We start from the raw sequence: 26,137 nt of genomic DNA, 5'->3' as shown, positions 1-26,137 counted from the left end.
ATTCAAAGGATACATTTGGTTTAACATTTTTTTGGTTTTTCAAGAGGGTTTCTCTGTGTAGCTTTGCGCCTTTCCTGGATCTCGCTCTGTAGACCAGGCTGGCCTTGAACTCACAGAGATGTGCCTGCCTCTGCCTCCCAAGTGCTGGGATTAAAGGCATGTGGCACTACTGCCTGGCTGGTTTAACTTTTTATCAAACTTTAGAAAATTATCATTTTGCATCTCCCTGAATCTTAATGCCTTGTAGCAGATTCCTAATGATACTGTTGTGATAACACAGCCTTTCTTTCAGAGGACACGAGTCAGAAGGATTGTTGCAGGGGTCCTCTGCTTCCTCAAGGCTCCGATTCTATGAGTCTTGCCTCTGTAAGCAACTAAAACTGAGGTTCTCGGTCAACCTTCACTCACAATAGCCTTTGAATTTTTTTTAAATGTCATATGGACACTGTGTCAGTAAAATGACTGTTAAGCAGGTGCCCTCCATTCTGTATATTTATTTAGAAATTGTATATGTCATACTTATTTGTGTTATCATTTGCTACACAGCAAAGTACCCTAAACCTTGGCAGATTAAATAAAACCAAACACATCTTCACTCACATGTTCCTTGGGTCTGAAACTGAGGGTAGCTCAATTGAGAGCTTGGTAGTTTTGGTACAGGGTCTTTCAAGAGGATTTAGTCAGAATGCTGACCAGGGCTATGTCATCTGAAAGCATGACTGGGCCTCTGGTAAGACATTCATTACAGGGATGCTGGAGGACAGACAACCTCAGTTCCTTACTACATAAGCCTCTCCACAAACCTGGGTATCAGTCCCCAGATGGCTGACTTCTCCCAGAGCGAACAATCCAAGGTTATAAAGTGGAAGTTGCAATGCCTTTAATCTCCAAATTCTGAGTTAGGCCTTATGCAGGTCATTAAAAGCAAGTCACTGGGATTCAATAGGTAGAGAATTGAGCTCCACACATTGGAGGAAGGAGGAGTATCATTTGTATTATCAGTTGTTGATACATAACAATTTATGTTAAAACTACTATATTATTATTGAACATTAATAGTTTCATTCATTATTTATCATGTGTAGTCTTGGAAGTCCAGGAACTTACATGTTACATAAATAGCCCACCACTTATCTTATATCCTCAGCTCTGTTGAACACTTTATGATAACATATTTTTTTTTTCAAATTCATGGTTGCCCTGAGAGTTAAAAATGGGAGTATTTATGACTCTTGGATTTTGCTGTAAAATGGATTATTTGTGGAAGAAGGTTGCCATTGGGGGCACCAAATGAGACTTGTTACAGAAAAGCATAGTAAGGAAAGAGGGTGAAGCTCTTTCTTCACACCAGTCAGTAATGCTCATCCATTTCCTTCTACTAAGAGAAGTGAGGGGAAAAATAGGAATTTGTGTTTTGCACTCTGTATTATACCATGTATGCCTCACAGTTTACAACTCAGCATCTTGGATATTGAAATTACCTTCTTCTGGTAAAGGTTTTGTGATAAGTGTATATATTATGTTTGTTTGAATTTAATGTTTTAAAATTATTTTATTTTTTGAGATTATAATTACATCATTTCCACCTTCCCTTTCCTCCCTCCAAGCCCTCCCATGTACTTTGCTTTGCTCTCTTGCAAATACATAGCCTCTTTTTTCATTAGTTGTGTATGTATATATGTGTATGTAAGTTTATGTGTATATGTATGAATGTATATATATATATATATATATATATTCATATTAATTCCTAAATATATAACTAAGTATGAGAAGCTTCCTTTGGAATTTTTTTTCTTTTCTTTTGAGACAGGGTTTCTCTGTAGCTTTGGAGTCTGTCCTGGACTAGCTCTGTAGACCAGGCAGGCCTCGAACTCACAGAGATCCACCTGCCTCTGCCTCCTGAGTACTGGGATTACAGGCATGTGCCACCACCGCCCAGCTGGAATTGTTAATCAGGGTTGTCCAAGAGACTCCCAGAACATTATAGATTATCGTTGTTGGCCTTGGTTGCCTAACCCAGAAGTGGAAGGAAGTTCCTATTGCTGAAAACACTATGCACTTCAGACTCAGGGCCCAGAGGCCTCTGAGCTAAAAGTGTGTGTTTTTGTACCCTTTCCAGTTCCTATATGTTTAGGGCCATAGTATGGTTATGCAGTTACTTCTTGATAAGATAACAAAGTGTATGGCAGAGGATCTCCATGTTGAGACAGAACAAAAATTGTTCCAACTTGATGACCTAAATGCAATGATCTCATGGTATCACAAATCTCTACAAAGATTCATGTCACATCAAGCATTAGACCTTTATATTGATCCCTCTGAAAGAAAATTGTATCACTTCCATCTGAGATAGTTTTTCAACTTGTAGAAGTAATACCAGTCATGGGCTGTGGTTATCATATTCTTTGTTACCTACAGATGGAGAAAGCCAAGAAGGGACGAGTGACTTCTGTTTCCACTGGGGGTCTTGGGTCCCCACTGAGAAGATGCGAGCCTCCTGAAGACATTCCTAAGAAGTCATCTTCTCCTGTGAAATCCAAGTAAACACATCTTCCCTTGCCAGAATTCTGATGGGTGACAGGCAGTTTAGTTTAGTTAGAGTTGGTACCATCCAACATTGTGGCTTCTGTTCTGCCAATAGCATGACCAACAAGAAGGGGTGAGCAGGACAAATGCCTGCCTTTCAGGTATGTGTCTACACACTTATGTATCTTCTGGATAAATGATAGACCATTTATAAGTTGGTGGCTTGGTAACATATATAAGACTCATACTTGCCAAGGTGATACGTTTCTCTTTAGGGCCTTCAGTTTCATTTTCCCCCTTCTTTATCTCCTCTGGCATTATCCTTTCTCTTTTAATTGTACCATATTTACCTCTGGATTGAAGTTACTGCATTGTGCATAGGCACCAGCTTACCATCTCCCTTTCTCCTCATCTTACTGTCTCACTGTCTGTCTCATGAACAGATTACTGGTGGCTAGCAATTTTTTTTGCTGTCATTTTCTTTTTTATTATTATTTTTATGTGTTTTAATTTTATACATCAGCCATGGGTTCCCCTGTCCTCCCCCCCCCCGCCCCCACCGCCACCTTCTCCCAGCCCCTCCCCTCCATTCCCATGTCCTCCAGGACCAAGACACCCCTGGGGATTCATTTAAACCTGGTGGATTCAGTACAGGCAGGTTCTGTCCCCTCATTCCAGACTGAGCATGTGTCCCTGTGTGAGCCCAAGGTTCCAAACAGCCAGCTCATGCACTAAGGACAGGTCCTGGTCCCACAGTCTGGTTGCCTCCCAAACAGATCAAGCTATTCAATTGTCTCACTTATCCAGAGGGCCTGATCTAGCTGGGGGCTCCACAGCCATTGATTCATAATTCATGTGCTTCCATTCGATTGGCTATTTGTCCCTGTGCTTTTTGCAATCTTGGATTCAACAACTCACACTCTTGCAGTCCCTCCTCTTTCTTGACAGTTGGACACCTGGAGCTCCACCTGGGGCCTGGCTGAGGATCTCTGCATCCACTTCCATCAGTTATTGGATGAGAGTTCCAAGACGACTGTTAGGGTGTTTAGTCATCTGATCACCAGACTAGGTCAGATCAGGCTTTCTCTCAACCATTGCCAGCAGTCTACAGAGGATGTATCATTGTGGATTTCTGGGGACCTCTTGAGCACTCTGCCTATTCCTGTTCTCATGTGGTCTTCATTTATCATGGTCTGTTACTCCTCATTCTCCCTTTCTGTTCTTGATCCAGCTGGGATCTCCTGCTCCCCTAAGCTTTCTTTCCCTCAAATATTGCCCTTCATTACTCACACTGTCGTCCAGGTTGTTCATGTAGATCTCATCCATTTCTCTGTCATTGGGTGGTCCCTGTGTCTTTCCTAGGGACCCATTTTCTAGGTAGCCTCCCTGGAGTTGTGTAGCAGTCTAGTCATCTTTGTTTTACATCTACTATCCTCCTATGAGTGAGTACATACCGTGTTTGTCCTTCTGAGTCTGGGTTACCTCACTCAGGATGATTTTTTCTAGATCCATCCATTTGCCTGCAAACCTCATGATGTCATTGTTTTTCTCTGCTGAGTAGTACTCCATTGTGTATATGTACCATATTTTCTTTATCCATTCTTCAGTTGAAGGGCATCTAGGTTGTTTCCAGGTTCTGGCTATTACAAACAAAGCTGATACGAACATAGCTGAGCAAATGCCCTTGTGGTATGATTGAGCATTCCTTGGGTATAATGCCCAAGAGTGCTATAGCTGGGTCTTGGGGGAGATGGATTCCCAGTTTTCTAAGGAAGCGCCATATTGATTTCCAAAGTGGCTGTACAAGCTTGCATTCCCACCAGCAATAGAGGAGAGTTCCCTTTGCTCCACATCCTCTCCAGCATAAGCTGTCTTCTGTGTTTTTGATCTTAGCCACTCTGACACGTGTAAGGTGGTATCTCAGAGTCATTTTGATTTGCATTTCCCAGATAATTAGGGATATTGAGCAATTCCTTAAATGTCTTTCAGCCATTTGAACTTCCTCTGTGGAGAATTCTCTGTTTAGTTCTATAGCCCATTTCTTAATTGGACTGTTGGGCATTTTGATGTCTAATTTCTTGAGTTCTTTATATATTCTGGATATCAGCCCTCTGTCAGATGTGGGGTTGGTGAAGACCTTTTCCCATTCTGTAGGCTGTTGCTTTGTCTTGTTGACCGTGTCCTTTGCTCTACAAAAGCTTCTCAATTTCAACAGGTCCCATTGATTGATTGTTTCTCTCAGTGTCTGTGCTACTGGTGTTATATTTAGAAAGTGATCTCCAGTGCCAATGCATTCAAGAGTACTTCCTACTTTCTCTTCTATCAGGTTGAGAGTAACTGGATTTATGTTGAGGTCTTTGATCCACTTGGACTTAAATTTTGTGCATGGTGACAGATATGGATCTATTTGCAGCCTTCTACACATTGACATCCAGTTATGCCAGCACCATTTGTTGAAGATGCTTTCTTTTTTCCATTGTACATTTTTGGCTTCTTTGTCAAAAATTATGTTCATAGGTGTGCGCGTTAATGTCATGGTCTTCAATTCGATTCCATTGGTCCACATGTTGGTTTTTATGCCAGTACCAAGCTGTTTTTATTACGGTAGCTCTATAGTAGAGCTTGAGGTCGGGGATCGTGATGCCTCCAGAGGTTGTTTTATTGTACAGGATTCTTTTGGCTATCCTGGGTTTTTTGTTTTTCCATATGAAGTTGAGTATTATTCTTTCCAGATCTGTGAAGAATTGTGTTGCTAATTTGATGGGGATTGCGTTGAATCTGTAGATTGCTTTTGGAAAGATCGCCATTTTTACTATGTTAATCCTGCCTATCCATGAGCATGGGAGATCTTTCCATTTTCTGACATCTTCTTCAATTTCTTTTTTCAGGGACTTAAAGTTCTTGTCATATAGGTCCTTCACATGCTTAGTTAGTGTAACCCCAAGGTATTTTATATCATTTGTGGCTATTGTAAAGGGTGATGTATCTCTGATTTCCTTCTCAGCCTGTTTGTCTATTGTATATAGGAGGGCTACTGAGTTTTTTGAGTTGATCTTGTATCCTGCTATGTTGCTGAAGGTTTTTATTAGCTGTATCAGTTCCTTGGTTGAATTTTTGGGGTCACTCATATACTAACATGTCATCTGCAAATAGGGAGAGCTTGACTTCTTCCTTTCCAATTTGTATCCCCTTAATCTCTTGTGTTGTCTTATAGCTCTGGTAGAACTTCAAGTACTATATTGAATAAGTATGGGGAGAGGGGACAGCCTTGCCTTGTTCCTGATTTTAGTGGTATTGCTTTGAGTTTCTCTCCATTTAATTTGATGTTGGCTGTTGGCTTGCTGTAGATTGCCTTTATTATGTTTAGGTTTGTTCCCTGTATTCCTGATCGCTCCAAGACCTTTATCATGAAGGGGTGTTGGATTTTGTCAAATGCCTTTTCTGCATCTAGTGAGATGATCATTTGGTTTTTTTCTTTGAGTTTGTTTATATGGTGTATTACATTGACGGACTTTCATATGTTGAACCACCCTTGCATCCCTGGGATGAAGCCTACTTGATCATGGTGGATAATTGTTTTGATGTGTTCTTGGAGTCTGTTTGCCAGAATTTTATTGAGTATTTTTGAATCAATGTTCATGAGGGAGATCGGTCTGTACTTCTCTTTCTTTGTTGCATCTTTGCTTGGTTTAGGAATCAGGGTAATTGTAGCCTCATAGAAGGAGTTTGGTAATATACCTTCTCCTTCTATTGTGTGGAACAATTTAAAGAGTATTGGTATTAAGTCTTCTTTGAAGATCTGGTAGAATTCTGCAGTGAAACCATCAGGTCCAGGGCTTTTTTTTGCTTGGGAGACTTTTAATGACTGATTCTATTTCCTTAGGGGTTATTGGACTATTTAAATGGTTTATCTGGTCTTGATTTAACTTAGGTATGTGGTACCTATCCAGAAAATTATCCATTTCTTTTAGAGCAATTTTGTTTTGGAGACAGAGTCTCACTGATGAAAATTAGGCTAGGCTCTGGTCTATGAGTATAGCAGAATGTCATTAGGAATCATTTCATTGACTTTTTTTTTCCAGTTGTGTTTGGTTCTATTCTAGGTCATGGGCCATCCAGCCTCTGGGTCATGGCCATCCAGGCAGTGTCAGGCATGGGCTCCCTCTCATGGTATGGGTCTCAAATTGTACCAGTCATTGGTTGGCTACTCCCACAAGTTCTGTGCCACCTTTAACCCAGAACATCTTGCAGGCAGGACAAATTGTAGGTCAAAGGTTTTATGGCTTGGTTGGTGACCCAGTCACACTGCTGGAAGCCTTGCTTGGTTGGAGGAGATGGCCAGTATAGGCTCCCCATCCCCCATTGCTAAGAGTCTTATCTAGGGTCACCCTTATAGATTCCATGGAATTTCTATTGCAATAGGTTTCTATCTCACCCAGAAATGCCCCCCAGTACTGAAAAGATAGATGTTTTGGTGGCATACATTTATAATCATAGTATGTGGATGGCTGAGACAGAGGATCACATAAATTCTAGGCCAGCCTGAGCTCCCCAAATAAACAAAAATAAAGTACCCAGGAAGATAGGTTCCCACTTGGTGAAAATTTGTGGATGAATTACAGTTGTTATGGACTGATCTAGAGAATCATGGGAGCTTAAATTATTTAAGAAAAATCAGCCAAACTATACAGTAATGTAAAACATTGGTCACAATTGCCCAAAACTACATGGATGGACCTCAGGAATGTTATAATGAGTGGGAAAAGCAAGGTATGAATGCCAATAATAGATTTCATTTATTTTTAGTTCCCAGATATACTACCTAAATGTTCTTGAAAATTAAATATGGTAAAGTGAATTTTTATGAAAATAAGAACATGGCAGACATAAAATTCAGGATGTTACTGGCTTCTTTGAATGAGGGAAGAAGGGGATCAGACAAGGGAGGGCCACACAGGATTTTTTAACATAATGATAATGTCTGTTGTCTGGATTAGATGGTGGATGTTTAAACATTTATGGTTTCATTCTTTAGACATTAACATATTTTGTAAACTTTATTTTATATATTCAATATTGAAGAAAGACAAGAAAAAGGAACTTGATATTAAAAATGATGTCACACATAAGTAAACTCCATTTATTTTTGACATTTTATCCCTGCAGATTAGAGATATGACTCTTATTTTTTTTTAACCAGTTTTCTTTTTTGTTTTTTTCAAGACAGGGTTTCACTGTGTATCCCTGGCTGTCCTGGATTTTGCTCTGTGGCCCAGGCTGGCCTCAAACTCACAGAGATCCACCTGCCTCTGCCTCTCTTGTGCTGGGATTAAAAGCATGTGCTACCACCACTTGGCAACAGTTTTTAAAGATTATTTATATGTAAGGGTGTTTTGCCCACATATGTGTTTGTGTATCGGAATGTGCCTGGTATCCATGGAGGCTGTATTCCCATGGAACTGGATTAAAGAACATTGTGAGCCATCATGTAGATGCTGGGAATTGAACCCCAGGTCCCCTGGAAGAGCAGCCAGTGCTCTTAACCACTGAGCCAGTTCTCCAGTCCATGATGTAACTTTAAAAATCACTAAAAATGATGTGTCTTTGAGGGAGTGCTTAGTTAACCCTTTTGAATTCTGGCCCCAAAGCTCAGGCTAATGGGACCTCCTAAAGTCTGACAGCACAGTGTTGTCCTTGACATCAGGTAAATTAAGGCAGGGTCAGATGGTTATGCATATAATAGCATTTCTCTTTTAAGTTGTGCTTCTTTCATTGTAGTGTCAGCACTTCTGTGAGTTCTCGAAGATTTAACTTCAGCTACACTCTGAAAATAGTATATGGAACAAAGCTGAGATCTAGAGAGAAGAAATCAAGTGTGGCCAAAGTCTATTTCCCTAGCCTGTTTTTGTCTTTTTTCTTGCTTGCTTTCTTTTCCTTCCTTCCTTCCTTCCTTCCTTCCTTCCTTCCTTCCTTCCTTCCTTCCTTTCTTTCTTTCTTTCTTTCTGTTTTTTTTTTTTTTTTTTTTTTTTTTTTTTTTTTTTTTTTTTGGTTTTTGAGACAGGATTTCTCTGTAGCTTTGGAGCCTGTCCTGGACTAGCTCTGTAGACCAGGCTGGCCTTGAACTCACAGAAATCCACCTGCCTCTGCCTCCCAAGTGCTGGGATTAAAGGTGTGCACCACCACCACCTGGCACATGTTTGTTTCTGAGTCTTCCTTTTTTTTTTTTTTTGAGCTGAGGATCGACTGAGTCTTAATATAATATACTACTTATGCTTCCAGTTGTTCTGTGTAAAATATTCTAAGTTGGCTTTTGGTCATTATGATAGTGATATGGACTGTCTATTTCTTTTTGGCTTGCAGGTTCTTAGCATGACACTGTATTTAGTCCATTCATATTGCTTAAGGTCAGAAATACTTCACATGATAAGAGTTACTCAAGGGGTTGGAGATTTAGCTCGGTGGTAGAGCGCTTGCCTAGCAAGCGCAAGGCCCTGGGTTCGGTCCTCAGCTCTGGGGGAAAAAAGAGTTACTCAAGCTTTTGGAATATTTCATAGACTTTAAACAGTTGGGTATCTATGATCTAAAAATCTGAAATCTAAAACTTTTTGAGTGCTGACAGCTGACATGAAGCTCCAAAAGCTTTGGATTTTTGGAGAATTTCAAATTTCAGGATTTTAGATTAGAAATAATGAATCATTATTAACTAAAGGAAAAGCAGTGTTTAAGATGTCCTCTATTTTTAATGTGATGCTACTCCCCTAAACCTAGTGGCCTAAAAGAACTATTTATTATTGATTCTCTTAGTGCTGTGACTTGAGCTTAATGGGAGGTTCTCTATGGCTCTTATGTGCAGTTGTCTTGTGGGTTGACTTACTGTGACTGAGATCTTCTGTGTATTTATGCTTTAGTATCAGCTGGAGTTGAACATCCCTAGTGTTCAATGACAAAAGCCAGTCTGTGGCTGGTACTTGATTTTGACTGATAGCTCAACTGGAGTGGTTAACAAGGTGTTTATATATAGTTTCTCCATTTGACTTAGACCCCAACGGCATGCTGGCTAGATTTGAGAGTTGATGGCCCTCAAAGTGAGCATCTCCCAAGGCAGGATGTGGAAACTGCAAACATTTAAGGATTATGCCCAAATAACTGGCAAAATCAGTCAAGTGCCAGTCCAGATTCAATGGGTTAGAGAAACTTATAAGATCATTTGTCATGTGAGATAAAATTGCAACCACCTTTGGAAAATAAACTATGTCCAAGATAGCTGCTTGTAGTAGTAGCTCATAGTGGAGATCAGTTTCCTATCAAACATCTAGTTTCATTTACCTTGTCCTTCATTTTAAACAAAACAGTCCATATGATGGGGAAATGAAGGTATGTATGATGGATAGTATTATCAACTTATGATCTAGAATCACTTAGGAGATAAAACTCTGGCTATGTTTGTGAGGTGGTTTCTAAAGTGTTTATTGAGGTAGGAAGACACACCCTAAATGTGGACAGCACTATTCCATGGGCTGGTAAGCTGAAAGCAAGTAGAGCACCAGTGTTCATTGTTGCTTCATGACTACAGATACAGCCTGACTAGCTGCCTAATGTTTCTGCCATCATGTCAAACTGTTAACCAAAACAAACAAAGCCATAAGTCTTCTTTCCTTAAATTGCTTTTAAAATTTTTTTTTCAAGACAGGCTTTCTCTGTTTAGTCCTTGCTGTCTGTCCTAGAATTCACTTTGTAGCCCAGGCTGGCCTTGAACTTAGAGATCCACCTGGCTCTGCCTCCTGAGTGCTGGGATTAAAGGCATGTGCCACCACTTCCCAGCTAAGTTGCTTTTGTTAGGTATTTTGTCACAAGAAGAAGAAAATAACTAGTACAGTAGGGTATTTTGGATGGGTCAAGATAAGCATCTCATTGCTCTAAATCACATGCTCACATAAACCCAAGAACGTTGCATTGCTTCTATCTAGGTACCATTTCCATAGACAACTCTGGCAGATGCATGGTGTGGCTCTCCCCTCCCACAGCTAAGTGATCACTGGGCACTAGGGCTCCCTCCCTATGTTGGGAATCAGCTGCTGTTTGCCACCGCCATTGTTTTTCAGTAGGCTTTTACTTTTTTTTTTTCAAGACAGGGTTTCTCTGTGTAGTTTTGGAGCTTGTCCTGGAACTCAATCTGTAGACCAGGCTGGCTTTGAACTCACAGAGATCTGCTTGGCTCTGCCTCCCAAGTGCTGGGATTAAAGGCCTGTGCCACCACCACTAGGTGGCTTTTACACTCTTATCTGAACTTCTTCCTGTATAGGATAATTGAAAACTTCAAGTGATATCTGGTCCTGCAGGTACACATATTTGTATACTTATCCAGTCCATAATACTATATGTTTAAGTCTTAACAAAGGATCACTTGAATTTGGACCAATTTTTAAGCCTTTCTTTTTCAACCTTTTCAACTTGAAAAAACGGCAGGGACTCTTTCACCCACATTTGTTTGACCATTCTCATCCCCTCTATCAGTAGACACATACCAATTTCTCCCAGATCTATTAAAAGTTTGTTTCTGATGATATGTCCTGAAAGAACAAAGGCATTCTTACATACTCTGATGGTTGGTCTTCCTTGTCAACTTGATTGGATTTGGAGTCACTTAGGAGACACTTGTCTGGGCTTGTCTTTGAGGGAGTCTCTAAAGAGGTTTAACTGAGGAAAGGAAACCCTCCCTGAATATGACTGCTCCATCACATAACCTGGGCTTTCAGGCTGAATTTTTAAAAAAGAAAGAAAAGGGGGATATGAGCAGAAGCATTTATCTCTTCTTGATTCTCATCTGGATGAAGTGTGACTGTCTCCATCTTCCACACAGCTTCAATTCTATTCTTATATGTTTAGCTCCTCTCTGTTCCTTCTCCTCCTGTCTTCTTATAACTCTAACCTCTTCTATCCCGGTACTCATCTTCAACCTCATTCTTTTCCAGCTTGGTTCCTTCCCTCCTCATCTGGAACTGGTCTCTCTCCTACCAGCAGCTTGACCTGACAATGCCATTGTACTTATAGAGGTTTTGTTACTATTGTTTGCTAGTCATGCAGCGTTAAGAGGCTATATAATACTGCTCTGTGTTATAGGAAGGCCTCCTTCAACTCCCAAAGCATACCTTTTAAATTCCCTATTACAGTATTATTGAACCTGAAAATTTTAAAGTAGCAAAAGAAAATGAAAAACTAAACTAGCAAATATAATTGGGTGCCAATCCTGTTCTCATTATTTGTGTCTCTTTGGAAAAAGTCATTTATTATGCTCTTAGGACTGGTTTTCTTCTTTTTCATTTTTCTTTATTAAGAAATTTTCTACTCATTCCACATACCACCCACAGATCCCACCTCCTCCCTCCTCCCACCCCCAGCCTTCTCTGCCAAGCCACCCCACATACCCACATGCCCCAAATCAAGGTCTCCCATGGGGAGTCAGCAGAGCCTGGCACACTGAACCTAGGCAGGTCCAAGACCCTTCCCACTTCACCAAGGCTGTGCAAGGCGTCACACCACAGGCACCAGATTCCCAAACCCTGCCCATGCACCAGGGATGGATCCGAATCCCCTTGTCTGGGTGTCCCCAAAACAGTTCGAGCCAAACAACCGTGTTCCTTATCCAGAGGGCCTAGTCAGTCCCATGGGGGCTCCACAGCCACCAATCCACAGCTCATGGGCTTCCACTAGTGTGACCATTTATCTCTGCATGTCCTCCCATCAGGATCTCGGTGTCCCTCGCCTGCAGATTCCCTCCTCTCTCTTATCAATTGGATTCCCGGAGCTCAGCCTGGTGCCTGGCCATGGATCTCTGTATCTGCCTCTTAGTCACTGGACAAAGGCTCTATGATGACAACTAGGTTATTTGCTAGACCAGCCACCAGAGTAGACCAGTCCAGATACCCTCTGGACCACTGCCAGCAGACTAAGGTGGGGTCATTCTTGTGGATTCCTGAGAACCTCCCCAGCACCCTGCCTCTTTCTATTCCCATGATGTCCTCCTCTATCATGGTATCTTCCTCCCTGCCCTCCCACTCTGTCCCTGTTCCAGCTTGACCCTCCCATTTCCCTATGTTCTCATCCTCCACTCCTCACCCTCTGCCACACCCCATACCCAGTCCACTCTTGTAGATCTCATCCACATCTCCTTTGCAGGGTCATCCATGTGTCCTTCCTAGGGTCTTTCCCTGTTAGCTAGCCTTTCTGGAGCTGTGGGTTGCAGTCTGGCCATCCCTTCTCACATCTAGTATCCATTTATCAGTGAGTATATACTATGTTTGTCCTTCTGAGTCTGGGTTACATCACTCAAGATGACATTTTCTAGTTCCATCCATTTGCCTGCAAATTTCATGATATCATTGTTTTTTACTGCTGAGTAGTACTCCATTGTGTATATGTGCCACATTTTCTTAATCCATTCTTCAGTTGAGGGGCATCTAGGTTGTTTCCAGGTTCTGGCTATTATGAGTAATGCTGATATGAACATAGTTGAACATATGTCCTTGTGGTAAGATTGAGGATTCCTTGAGTATATGCCCAAGAGTGTTACAATGAGATGATCATGTGGGTTTTTTCTTTCAGTTTGTTTATATAGTGTATTACGTTGACAGAGTTTAATATGTTGAACCATCCTTGCATCCCTGGGATGAAGCCTAATTGGTCATGGTGGATAATTTTTTTATGTGTTACTGGATTTAGTTAGCCAGGATTTTATTGAGTATTTTTACATCAGTGTTCATGAAGGAGATTGGTCTGTAATTCTCTTTCTTTGTTGCATCTTTGTGTGGTTTGGGTATCAGGGTAACTGTAGCTTCATAAAAAGAATTAGGTAATGTTCCTTCTGTTTCTATTGTGTGGAACAATTTGAAAAGCATTGGTATTAGCTCTTTGAAAATCTGGTAGAATTCTGTGCTGAAACCATCTGGGCCTGGGCTTTTTTTTGTTTGAGAGACTGTTAATGACTGTTTCTATTTCCTTAGGGGTTATTGGTCTATTGAAATAGTTTATCTGATCTTGATTGAACTTTGATATGGGGTACCTATCCAGAAAATCGTCCATTTCTTTCAGATTTTCCAATTTTGTGGAGTACAGGTTTTTGAAGTATGACCTGATGATTCTCTGGATTTTCTCATTGTCTGTTGTTATGTCTCCCTTTTCATTTCTGATTTTGTTAATTTGGATATTCTCATTCATTCTCATTCTCTCTCTCTCTCTCTCTCTGCTTTTTGGTTAATTTGGATAAGGGCTTGTCTATCTTGTTGATTTTCTTAAAGAACCAACTCTTTGTTTCATTTGTTCTCTTTGTTTCTATTTTATTGATTTCAGCTCTTAATTTCATTATTTCCTGGCATCTGTTTCTCCTGGGTGAGTTTGCTCCTTCTTGTTCTAGAGCTTTCAGTTGTTCTGTTGAGTCATGAGTGTGAGATTTCTCCAACTTCTTTATGTGGGCATTTAGAGCTATGAATTTTCTTCTTAGCACTGCTTTCATGGTGTCCCATAAGTTTGGGTATGTGCTGTATTCGTTTTCATTGATCTCTAGGAAGTCTTTAATTTCTTTCTTTCTTTCTTTCTTTCTTTCTTTCTTTCTTTCTTTCTCTCTTTCTCTCTTTCTTTCTTTCTCTCTCTCTCTTTCTTTCTTTCTCTCTCTCTCTTTCTTTCTTTCTCTCTTTCTCTCTCTCTTTCTCTCTCTCTCTTTCTCTCTCTCTTTCTTTCTTTCTCTCTTTCTTTCTTTCTCTTTCTTTCTCTCTCTCTCTCTTTCTTTCTTTCTCTCTTTCTCTCTCTCTCTTTCTTTCTTTCTCTTTCTTTCTCTTTCTCTCTTTCTCTCTTTCTCTCTCTCTCTTTCTCTCTTTCTTTCTCTCTTTCTCTTTCTCTCTTTCTCTCTTTCTTTCTTTCTCTCTCTCTCTTTCTCTCTCTCTCTCTCTGTTTCTCTGTTTCTCTCTTTCTCTCTCTCTCTTTTTCTTTCTTTCTTTCTTTCTTTCTTTCTTGATCCATTGGTGATTCAGTTGGGCATTATTCAGTTTCCATGAGATTGTAAGCTTTCTGTAATTTTTGTTGTTGTTGAAGTCTAACTTTAAGCCATGGTGGTCTGATAAGATACAGGAGTTTATTTCAATTTTTTTTGTATCTGTTGAGATTTGTTTTGTGACCAAACATGTGGTCAATTTTGGAGAAGGTTCCATGGGATACTGAGAAGAAGGTATATTCTTCTTTGTTATGGTGGAATATTTTGTAGATATCTATTAAGTCTATGTGAGTCATAATGTCTGTTAGTTCCCTTATTTCTCTATTAAGTTTCTGTCTGGCAGACCTGTCCATTGGTGAGAGTGGGCTGTTGAAGTCTCCCACTACTAGTGTATGGGGTTTGATGTCCAATTTAAGCTTTAGTAATGTTTCTTTTATTAATGTAGGTGCCCTTGTATTTGGAGCATAAATACAATTGAGACTTCATCTTGTCAGATTTTCCGTGTGATAAATATGTAATGTCCTTCCTGATCTCTTTGAATTGATTTTAGTTTGAAGTCTATTTTATCAGATATTAGGATAGCTACACTAGCTTGCTTCTTAAATCCATTTGATTGGAAAGTCTTTTCCCAGCCTTTTATTCTGCGGTAGTGTCTGTCTTTGAAGTTAAGGTGTGTTGCTTCTATGCAGCAAATGGATGGATCTTATTTTCATATCCATTCTGTTAGCCTGTGTCTTTTTATAGGTGAATTGAGACCATTGATATTAATGGATATTAATGACCAGTGATTGTTAATTCCTGTTATTTATTGGTGAGTGTTGTATGTTTCCCTTCTTTGGTATTTGTTGGTGTGGGACTATCTATTGCCTGTGTTTTCATGGGTATATCTAATTTCCTTAGGTTGGATTTTTCCTTCAAGTTCCTTTTGTATGGCTGGATTGTGGAGAGATATTGTTTAAATCTGTTTTTTGGTTTGTTTGTTTGTTTGTTGTTGTTGGTTTTTGTTTTGTTTTGGTTTTTGGTTTTTCAAGACAGGGTTTCTTTGTATAGCTTTGTGCCTTTCCTGGAGCTCACTCGGTAGCCTAGGCTGGTCTCGAACTCACAAAGATCCGCCTGGCTCTGCCTCCTGAGTGCTGGGATTAAAGGCGTGTGCCACCACTGCTGGGCCCTGTTTTTTTGTTGATTGACAGTTTTGCTGGGTATAATTGTCTGGGTTGGCACCTATGGTCTCTTAGTGTCTGCATAACGTCTGTCCAGGACCTTCTGGCTTTTAAGAGTCTCCATTGAGAAGTCAGATGTTAATTATTATGGGTCTGCCTTTATATGTTACTTGGCCTTTTTCCTTTGCAGCTCTTAATATTTTTTCTTTATTCTATATGTTTAGTGGTTTGATTATTATGTGGCAAGGGGGCTATTTTTTTTTTGATCCAGTCTATTTGGTGTTCTGTAACCTTCTTGTATCTTTATAGGCATTTCCTTCTTTAGGTTGGGAAAGTTTTCCTTTATGATTTTGTTGAATATATTTTCTTTGCCTTTGATTTGGTATTCTTCTCCTTCCTCTATCCCTATTATTCGTAGTTTTGGTCTTTTCATGGTGTCCCAAATTTCTTGGACATTTTGGGTCATGACTTTGTTGGCTTTAGTGTTTTCTTTGACTGATGAATCTATTTCCTCTACCGTATCTTCAACACCAGAGATCCTCTCTTCCATCTCTTGCATTCTGTTGGTTATACTTGCATCTGAAGTTCCAGTTTGTTTACTCAGATTTTCCATTTCCAGCATTCCCTCAGTTTGTGTCTTATTGTCTCGATTTCAGTTTTCAAATCTTGAACTATTTCCCTCACTTGTTTAATTGCTTTCTCTTGGCTTTTAAGGGATTTACTGATTTCTTCCCATTTTTTATTTGACTTTTCCTCAATTTCTTTAAGGGAATTTTTCATTTCCTCTTTTAAGATCTCTAATATCTTCTTAAAGTCATTTTATGGTCAATATCTTCTGTTTCTTCTGTGTTGGGATGTTCAGGTTTTGATGATGTAGGTTCTGATGGAGCCATATTGGTTTTTATGTTGTTGACTGTATTTTTACACTGGCATCTACCCATCTCTTTGTCCACTTGGTACAAGCAGTGTCTGTGTCTGAGGGAGCCTCTCTTGGTCTGATACTCTTGATCCAGTGGGAGCTCTTGGTCTAGTCGGTGCTAATGGACTCTGTCTCAAGGAGCAGCTCTTAGTCCAATCAGGTGCTGGCAGGCTCTGTCTCAGGGAATAGTTGCAGTCTCGGAGGGTGGATGGGATTTGGGGGAGGTGGGGCTTGGGTTACAGGATCTGGTGGGAGATGGTGGTAGCTTGACCTGTCTGCAGGAGGTCTGCCTGCCAACTGGCCTGAAACTGGGACTGCAATGAGTGTTAGTGTAGGGGCGCAGGGTTGTGTCCCTGGGCCCAAAGCCTAGGGGCTGGGGTGTTCGGTATGAGGATAAAGACTCACATCTTAGTCCAATCAGGTGCTGGCAGGCTCTGTCTCAGTGAACAGTTGCAATCTTGGAGAGGACTGGTTTTTTTATTAAAAAAAAAAAAAAAAACAGGGCTGGAGAGATGACTCAGAGGTTAAGAGCACTGGCTGCTCTTTCAGAGGTCCTGAGTTCAATTCCCAGCAACCACACGGTGGCTCACAACCATCTGTAATGAGATCTGGTGCCCCCGTCTGGTGTGCAGGCATACATGCAGACAGAACGCTGTATAAATTATAAATAAATAAACAAACAAACAAATAAATCTTAAAAAAACAACTGTGGTTAATAGCAATTTCCTGCCTACTTCACTAACAATTTGGCTCTGAATAGGTGTAGAGATACTTCAAAACAAAGCTCTATAAAAGGTATGATGACTTCTCCCAATTAAGTTATGTTTAATTTCTTTCCTGAGCTAAAATGGCTATTTCTGGGAATTAGAAAAAATAGCATTACCGGGCTTCCCTTGGCTTGCAGTACTATAAGTCAGCCTGGCTAGAGAACCATGGAACCTGTCAGACCAACTGTGTCTTGTTCAAGATATACTCCTCTTGCATGGTTCCCAGAAGGATGCTAAATCTGTGTAAACATATATAGAGGCAAGATGTCCTGGAAATTCTATACACAGTTAAAATTGAGAACTTCAAGACTATCTTTTATATTTTGGTGGCCCATTACAAGCCCCCCATGTGTGTCTGTGTGTGTATTAGCATATTTTGTTTATTTTTTATTTTTTATTTTTTTGTGTTTTCAAGACAAGGTTTCTCTGTCCTGGATCTCACTCTGTAGACCAGGCTGGACTTGAACTCACAGAGATCTGCCTAGCTCTGCCTCCTGAGTGCTGGGATTAAAGGTGTTCACCACCACCGCCTGGCTCAGCCTGCTTTCTTATAGCACCCAGGATTACTCGCCCAGATATGGCACCCAAAGTGAGCTAGGTCTTCCCACAGTGATCATCAATCAAGAAGATGCCTCATAGGCTTGTCCTTGGGCAATTTGGTAGGGACATTTCCTCAATTGAGATTCCCTCTTCCCAAATGACCCTAGCTTGTGTCAAGTTGATATAAAACTAGCCAGCATAAGTTTTGTCATCCTGGTTTTGGTTAATATTATTGTTAGTTTTTGAAGCAGCAGCATCTTGAAAATTCTCCTGCTTTATCCTCCTAAATGTTGGGATTTACAAGAACATACTACCACATTTTACCCAGGTTTATTCTTACCTAAGAGGATCATTTGGATTTTTATTTTATTATCTTTTACCCAGTAGCCATTGAGTGTTTACTTTTTGATAAGTCTAAAGAGAACATACTGGAATCTCAGTGAAATGACTCAGTGAGTAAAGGTGCTTGTCCACAAAAGCTGAAAACCTGAGTTTGTCCCTGGAACCCACATTATGGAAGAAGAGAACTAACTCCTGCCAAGAAGTTCTGTCACACACACACACACACACACACACACACACACACACACACACACACAAACTGTAATTTTTAAACTGCTTCTAGGATTGAGCCAGGCATAGTGGAGCGTACCTGTAATTACAGTACTTGGGAGGTAGAGGTAGAAAGAATGAGAGTTTAAGGTCTTCCTTAGCTACACAATGAGTTTGAGGCCAGCCAAGGCTACACATGAAACCCTCTCTCAAAACAATGAAACAAAACAAAAAAGAGGAGGAACATGAAAGAGTTGTGCTTATTAAGTAAGCCAGACACAAAAGGACAATTATATGATTTCACTCATGAGTAAAATGTCTGAAATAAGCAAGTTCACAGAAACAGAAAGTAGAATAGAATGGTGGTTACCAGGAACTGAGAGACTAGGGGAATTGTTTAATGGAAATGGATGGCTGCAACTGTTGTACTACAGTATGGATGTACCTACTGTGCCTTATATAGCTGTACCTTTAAAAATGGTTATGATGAGTTGAGTGTTGGCTCACAGTTGTAATAATCCTAGCACTTAGGAAACTAAAGCAGGAGGGTCTGAAGTTCAAGACCAGTGTGCTATACTTAGTGAGCTGAGGGCCAGCCTGGGCTACATGTGACCCTTTGTAATGCCATGTTATATATCTTTTTCACAGTTTTAAAACATGGAGCTATCTCCACAGCCTCTGTTCCAAATGGTTGTTCTAACTGTACAGAAGTTAATTGAGTATTATATAGTCTTTGGGTCTGGTTAATTTTGGTATGTGTTTTTTTTTTTCTGATAATAAAGCTTAAAATAAATAAAATAAAATGAAGCCAGCTTATCTATTGCTATATGTTGAAATCAAATCCAACTCTAGTGTTCATCTAAAAAGAGGATATAGGAAAATGCCTAATAATTTGTCTTAGCTTGTTTTGTATTATAATAAAATACTTGAAGCTTGGTGTTTCATAAAGAAAATATACTTGTTTTGGATCATAGTTTTTGGAAGCATAGTAGTTGAAGAGCATAGTACCAACATTCGTTGGGCTTCTGGTGATGTAGCTGCATGGTAGAAAAGAAGAAAATTGGGCACATATGAAAGAGTATGTCTGTGTGAGGCAAGGAAGGCTGGTTCTCATTCTAACTCATCCTTCTAGTAAATAATCCAGTTCCAGAAAGTGTAGCTTGAGGACTGTGGTGTGATTCATTGCATAAAAGCAGATGGCTCAGTGGTTAAGAGCACTGACTGCTCTTCCAAAGGACCTGGGTTCAATTCCCAGCACCCACATGGCAGCACACAACTGTCTGTAAGTCCAAGATCTCACCCCCCACACACACACAGACATACATGCAGGCAAGACACCAATGCAACCAATGCACATAAAAAAGATGGAAGGAGAGAACTGATTCCACAAAATTATCCTCTGACCTTACATGTGCACTACGGCATGGAGACAGACAGACAGACAGACAGACACACACACACACACACACACACACTCTTTAGTTGACTAATCATATCCAAACCATGTTACCATCCTAAACATTGTCACAAAACATAAATATAGGACGTGGCATTACCAGCAGAATTTCTTAAAATATGTATCTTTCTTCCAGGGCCATCTTACAGTTACCATGTATTTCTTTTGGGATGACTTTGGGGGTGGGGCGGTGTATACTAAGCCCTATAATTGTTTCTATAGAAGGATGAAGTTATGTAGTTTCTTGGAACAAAACTTCTTGCGAAGAGTTTTATGGTCAAGTTCAATATCTGGCCTTGTTTTGGTTTTCCAGGACAATTTCAAAAGCATATCCACAGTCTCCAAAGACAGTGAAGCCCCCATATATGGGGTCTCCTGTGAAGTATCGCTTTCCTCCCATTCCCAGTGAAGAAACACTCAAGAAGAAGGCAGAGAAGGAGAAGAGCAATAAGGAAAAGGAAGGTGCCACTGGTCAGCAGACCACTGGCCTACCCATAGAAGGAACCCTAGAGAAGCACCTGGCTGACAAGTATGCCACTGAGAAGCACCTGGCTGACAAGTATGCCACTGAGAAGTATGTCGCTGATAAGCATGCTACTGAGAAACATTCAGCCACAGGAGGAAAGGCTGAGCACAGTGCAGGTAAACTTTCTCTGCTGATGTTATGAGTTAGCCTTGGCCTTCCCCTCATAGTTCTTCCTCAGTCCTTACCTATATGTCATTCTCTCATGTTTTCGGGGAGAAGGGGTTTTGCCCTAGGACAACTCCATCCCCTTGTATACTTCCTCAGGCTTGCTCATCATTTTTTAATCCTCCTTTCTTTCTGAGGAGACATAGGCCTTGACTGTGCTTATAACTGTGGAACTTATGACACATAGGAGTGCTAAGATGGGCCACATAGAGTCTATATGTGTACTTCTGCACAAAAGAGCACTAACTTTAGTCCTTAAAGTCTCTGACATGTACTGAGTTCACTAAGATGGTAGTGTTGTGGAACTTGCTTGTAGCTGTCTTCAACTGTTTCCTGCTCACACTGAGGCATGAACATGCCCAGGGTCACAGCTAGCCCATTGTAGCTTCTTCTGCTTAGTGATTAATTGGAACACTGTTTCACAGTGTTCGCCATCACTACACTGAGTTAAATAGTTTTGTGTCCACTTCTATGTGAGTGGACTCATTGTGTTCATTTCTTCTGGATTTCTTTGCTACTACTTGTCTGACTACCTCAGGAAAACCCACAGCAGGCACCACTGATGCAGGGGAAGCTGCAAAGATCCTAGCTGAAAAGAGACGTCAGGCTCGGCTACAGAAGGAACAAGAGGAGCAAGAACGACTGGAGAAGGAAGAGCAAGACAGGTACCCAGGAACTCAGACTCGGGTGATCTGATGTACAGGTTGGGTTGGAAAGATTGGCTTGCCTTTCTTTTTACAATGTTTGTGTTGCCAAAACCTGGACAGAAGTATAGGAATCAAGATTGCATGGATTTCACAGATGTTACTTGTCCTTAACAGTGACAGAACTTGGCTCTTTTCTGAGGACCTAGGATCTAAATGTTATAGGTACCTTTCTTCCCTTTCTTGGATATAGAGACAACTATATAGGCAACTCTCATAGAGCTATGAGGAGAGTTTGAACTTTGATGATAGACTGAGTCTCCCTGGAATGACAGAAGATTCTGGATATTGAGATCTTGATTCTGCTTCCCAGATGGTGCTAACTCATGCTCTAAAGTCAGGGAGGGAAGAGAATTGGTCAGAGTCCCATAGAGAAGAAGCCAGAGAGAAGAGCCAACCCCTTTGCCCATGAGAATGAGGCATGTGGAAATCCTCTCCTGGAGCAAGACAAAGGATACTCATTGCAGTGGTCTCTAAATGTTAGAGAGTATCTATCAGAAGTGTTCAGGAACATAGTGAAAATGTACTGGCCCTAGTCTCATTCTATTTTAGCAATTCATCAATGTTAGAAAGCCATGTGGCAATAGTACCAAGACACTTTGATGTGATACAGGCAGTCCTGCTTTTTCTGATCTTCATGTTCAGAAAGGCAATACATGGTTAAAGGACAAGGTCAATTTTATAACTACAAGGAGAAAAGATGCTCTTGGGATGATCACAGAGTACAATCTGGTACCATTTAAGGAAGGAGACAGGAAGCAAGCAGTGCTGTAGCATTTGAAGGCCAGCACTGAATTTAAGGTAACAAATAATAAGATATTCTTTAGTAACCTTTGTGGCTTCTTTTTTTTTTTTTTCAAGACAGGGTTTCTCTGTGTAACAGTCCTGGCTGTCCTGGAACTTGCTTTGTAGCCCAGGCTGGCCTCAAACTCACAGAGATCCACCGGCCTCTGCCTCCCGAGTGCTGGGATTAAAGGTGTACACCACCACTGCCCAGCATGTGGTTTCTGATTAAATGTTTGTTGATCTATTCTTTTTTTTTTTAAACAGTTGGGGGATAGGTACCTTCTTCAAATTCTGAACATCTCTAATTATTTTGTTTTGTTATTGTTGGATGGTGTATTCAGGCTGGTTTGGGTGGGCTGGAAGTTAGGCGAAGGGAAAGTAATAGGTAATGTAATCATGAGATTTCCAATGACAGGCTTGGTAAATGTAGCCACAGAAATCCAACATCCCCTGCGTAGGTGAGTGATATTCTTGTTGCTGTGTACTTAAGAAAGGGAAGTTGTTTACCTTCCAGCTACTTTGTTCTCTCATTTCCTTCACAGTCCAGCTGCAGAAAGAAGTGATTACCTTCCTGCCTTTATTTTCCCAACTCACGCTGTTCAAACTTCCACACACCCTCATCCTTTCATTACCAGATTCTTAATTTGATGCTTGGTCTCCTTTGGCCCTGTGGAACTTGTCCTTGATTTTCTTTTGTCTCCTGCATCTTGCCTGTTCAGTCCCTTAAATATTGTCTGGACTCCAAGTCCTCCATCCTTGACCAGCGTTCTGCCTGTCAAGTCCTCCTGAAAATGGTGTTGCTGGCTATTGTCCTGGTCATACCTCTGGTCCCCTCAGGCTTCAAAGTATTTATGGCCGACATATTGGTGCGTCAGTGTGTTAAGTGAACTTGTTCTCATCTCCCTTCCTGACTTCATTGTCCATTTACTTTGTGTTTGTCACCAATCTTTGAAGCTAACCAGAGCTTTGTTTTGAAAACCTTCTATACTTTTTGGAACATACTGAAGACTCCTGAGTCTGTGTCTATACCCTGAATTTAATCTAAAGCTGCATTGTCTTACACTATAGTGCCTACATATATGTAACTGTAAATTGAGGAAAATTCAATTCCTTAGCCTTATTAGACACATCATTGTTTATAAACACATGTAGCTAGTAGTTACCAGAATAAACAACATAATTCTATAAATCATTTCACTATCTCAGAAAGTTCTGTTAGCTAGCTTGTGTATAAGTCAAAACCTATATTTCCAAGTACATATTTTTAGTGTGTCACATGTTTATCTCAAATTCAGCATCTTGAAGGCATAAACTAGTATACATCCCTCAGACTTCTTGTTCATATTATATATTCCATACTGTCCCAAAGTTAGACATCTCAGAGCTGCTTTCAACATTTCCATTGTCCTTCACATTATTACATCATTTGTTAGGTAAGTCTTCACTGGCTCTCATGTTAGCATTTCTACCCTCCCCATGCTCCTCCAGCATCAGATAGATCAGCTAGACTGTGCCTGTGGAATCTTAACTGAGTGCTCCAGATCTCCCAGAGCTTGTCCATTTTCTGTGCTGTTTCTTAGAGTGACTTTCCTTAAATAAATGTGGCTGTCCTTGCTAGTGAGTCTTGATTACAGGATGTATCCAAATAAGTCTTCCATGGACTGGCCACTCCTTGCTCCTCTTTTCTCTCTCTGTCTCTCTCTCTGTGTGAGTCTCAGTCTGTGTCTCTGTCTCTCTGTCTCTCTCTCTGTCTCTGTCCCTCCCTCCCTCCCCCCCTCTCTCTCCCAGCCTACCTCCCTCCTTTTGTACTCTAGTATGCATCTCCACACCAAAAAACCCTTGCTTGTGCTGTGCCTCCACATGAACTCACGCTCCTTGCCACATGATGTGTCTTTTCTCTCAAGATGCAGGTCAACTCACTTCTGTGGCCTTTCTGGACCTGTTCTGGGGAGGAAGCTGATCTCCTTCCTCTTTGAGCTTAGCTTCCAGCTGACTAAGGGCCTCATTTGTCCACAGGCTGTCTCCCTTTTCTAGTTACTACTTTAAAAGTCCAGAGTACAGTCATGGATCACTGTCGCTTGGTGCTCAGTGAAAAAGAAGAAGAAGCCCAATTAAAATGGCATTAATGACAGCAGTGGGTTAAGTGGATTCAAGCCCTAAATTTCATGGTGAAGGCAAGAGAAAAGGGAGTATACAGACTTACACAAGTGAAAAGAAAGGGACCGATTTGGAAGAGATGTTAAAATTTGATTGGAAGTATTTAAGATGATGGCATACCTAATAAGAGACCATGGAAAGGCAAAAAAATCAGTCTGAAAAGCTAAAAATTAATTATCTGATTTCAGATAAACATAGGCATCTGCAGAACACACAGGTAGTTGAAAATAAAATAGAAGCCGTTGGCCTAGGTGAAACTGAATAAATACATTTAACCCCAAATCAGTTTTCCTCTCTCTTGCCAGAATGTGAAGCTTTGATAGTGCCACGTGTGAGGTGAGAAAGGAAAGTACCAGACAGCCTGAGGCTGGAGCACAGCGGACATCTCTTGGAATAGGATCATCCTCACATCTGTTTTGTAGTTTCAATAGTTAAAGTCACAGAAATGTGATTACCAATTGAGAGAATGTAGCAAAAAATAAAGATACTTGTGCTAAACTCTGGAAAGCCCAGTTATTGCTACCTGCTGTTGACTGAAACACTGTCCAAATCATGGATCTGGGAGATCTTTAAGGAAAGGGATTATTAGGTGTTTTGGCAAGTAGTCCCTAAGAGAGCAAAAAGCTGGTCCAGTTCCAGACGGCTGTGATATCGGGATATCAGAGCTCTCTCAGAAGCCCACATAGCAATTCCAGTCTCTAGACTTGGGGATGGCCCAAGATATACAATGAGATTCTTGGAGTTGGGGCAAACAAACTGATACCCTAGATCCAGTCTTGGGGAGACATTTGCAGAGACTAGCAAACAAGAGAACTTCCTGGTATTACAAAATAGATTACATGCAGAAGCTGAAACGGCTGTTAGAGGCCCATATCAAAGAATATTTAAGTAAAGCTTATCATGGCCATGCCACATAGCCAACCTGAAGTCATTGTCCAAATGACAGCACAGGCCTGAAACTGCAGGCAGACATCTACAGTGCTGTTCATACCTGGCTTCTGGCTGGCTAAGTCTCTAGCTGGCAGGTGGTTTGGGTGCAAGGTAGGGCAGACACTGGCCTTCCAATGTGTAGCAGTAAGGTAAGGTAGAGGCAAGAGGAAGACAGGACAGTGCCACCTCAAGTGGCCAGAGGCTGTGAGGGCCTCATGGGAAGAAACTTCAGTGTTGTCAGGCTATTGTAGGACATAGTGAAGCTTAGGAAAGACTATATTTGTCTTGGGGTTTAAGCAATGAACAGATTTTGCAGACAAATTATTGAGAAGACGGGTGTAAAGACATGAAGCATCCTGAAAGAGGTAAGAGGGTAGTCATAAGCAGAAGGCAGGCGGGAAAGGATGAATTGGGATGCCTGAGACCTGAGTATTTTTGGAGCCCATGAAAAATTGTATATAGAAGGGCAAAACTGGCATAGGAAGTAATGGGAACTAGCAAAAGAAGTAAGAGCAGTGAGGAGTGGTAGAATTTACTGCATAAGTGGTAGTCGTATTTACAGTCCTTTGCATATTAATCATTCTCGGTCATAATACAGTAAATCAGTGAGTGAAGTTTAGGAAGCAATATGAAGTGACCCCACTTTTCTCTGTAAAGGAATGGTAATACTTTGTGATAGAGGTTGACAGAAAGTGATTGTCCATATAGAATCCAGGGGATGAGACTAAAAATACATCAGCTGAGATGAAGGAGCACAAGATCAATCAGCTTTGTGCCTTTCTCTAGCCAGCCTGGGAAGACAGAGAAGGGCATGAGTGATCCTAACGACCACCCAGGCTGGGAATTGGGAAACAAATAGCCCCAGTGTCATCACTGAAATTCTCAGGTGGGGACCCAGAGGCATGGGAAAGAAGAGGGTAGAAGTTGTTTGTACAGTGCTCACCAAGGAAGGTCACCAAAGAG

General features: G+C 40.8%; 1 protein-coding gene across 4 annotated transcripts in view; it reads left to right on the top strand.

Moving 5' to 3' along the window:
- The window catches only part of Map7d2 (MAP7 domain containing 2), a 121,619-nt gene that overhangs the window by 84,154 nt on the left and 11,328 nt on the right, over positions 1-26,137 (top strand). For all 4 annotated transcript variants that reach the window (XM_036174429.1, XM_036174427.1, XM_036174426.1 and 1 more), the window contains 3 exons: positions 2,422-2,543; positions 20,220-20,548; positions 21,136-21,262. In XM_036174429.1, coding sequence (XP_036030322.1) covers positions 2,422-2,543; positions 20,220-20,548; positions 21,136-21,262 — 578 coding nt within the window. The remainder of the gene's footprint in view (positions 1-2,421; positions 2,544-20,219; positions 20,549-21,135; positions 21,263-26,137) is intronic.

Source organism: Onychomys torridus, chromosome X (assembly GCF_903995425.1).
Source record: "Onychomys torridus chromosome X, mOncTor1.1, whole genome shotgun sequence".
NCBI lineage: Eukaryota > Metazoa > Chordata > Mammalia > Rodentia > Cricetidae > Onychomys > Onychomys torridus.
The sequence above is the reverse complement of the archived record's forward strand: the minus strand, read 5'-3'. Positions and strand labels throughout refer to the sequence as shown.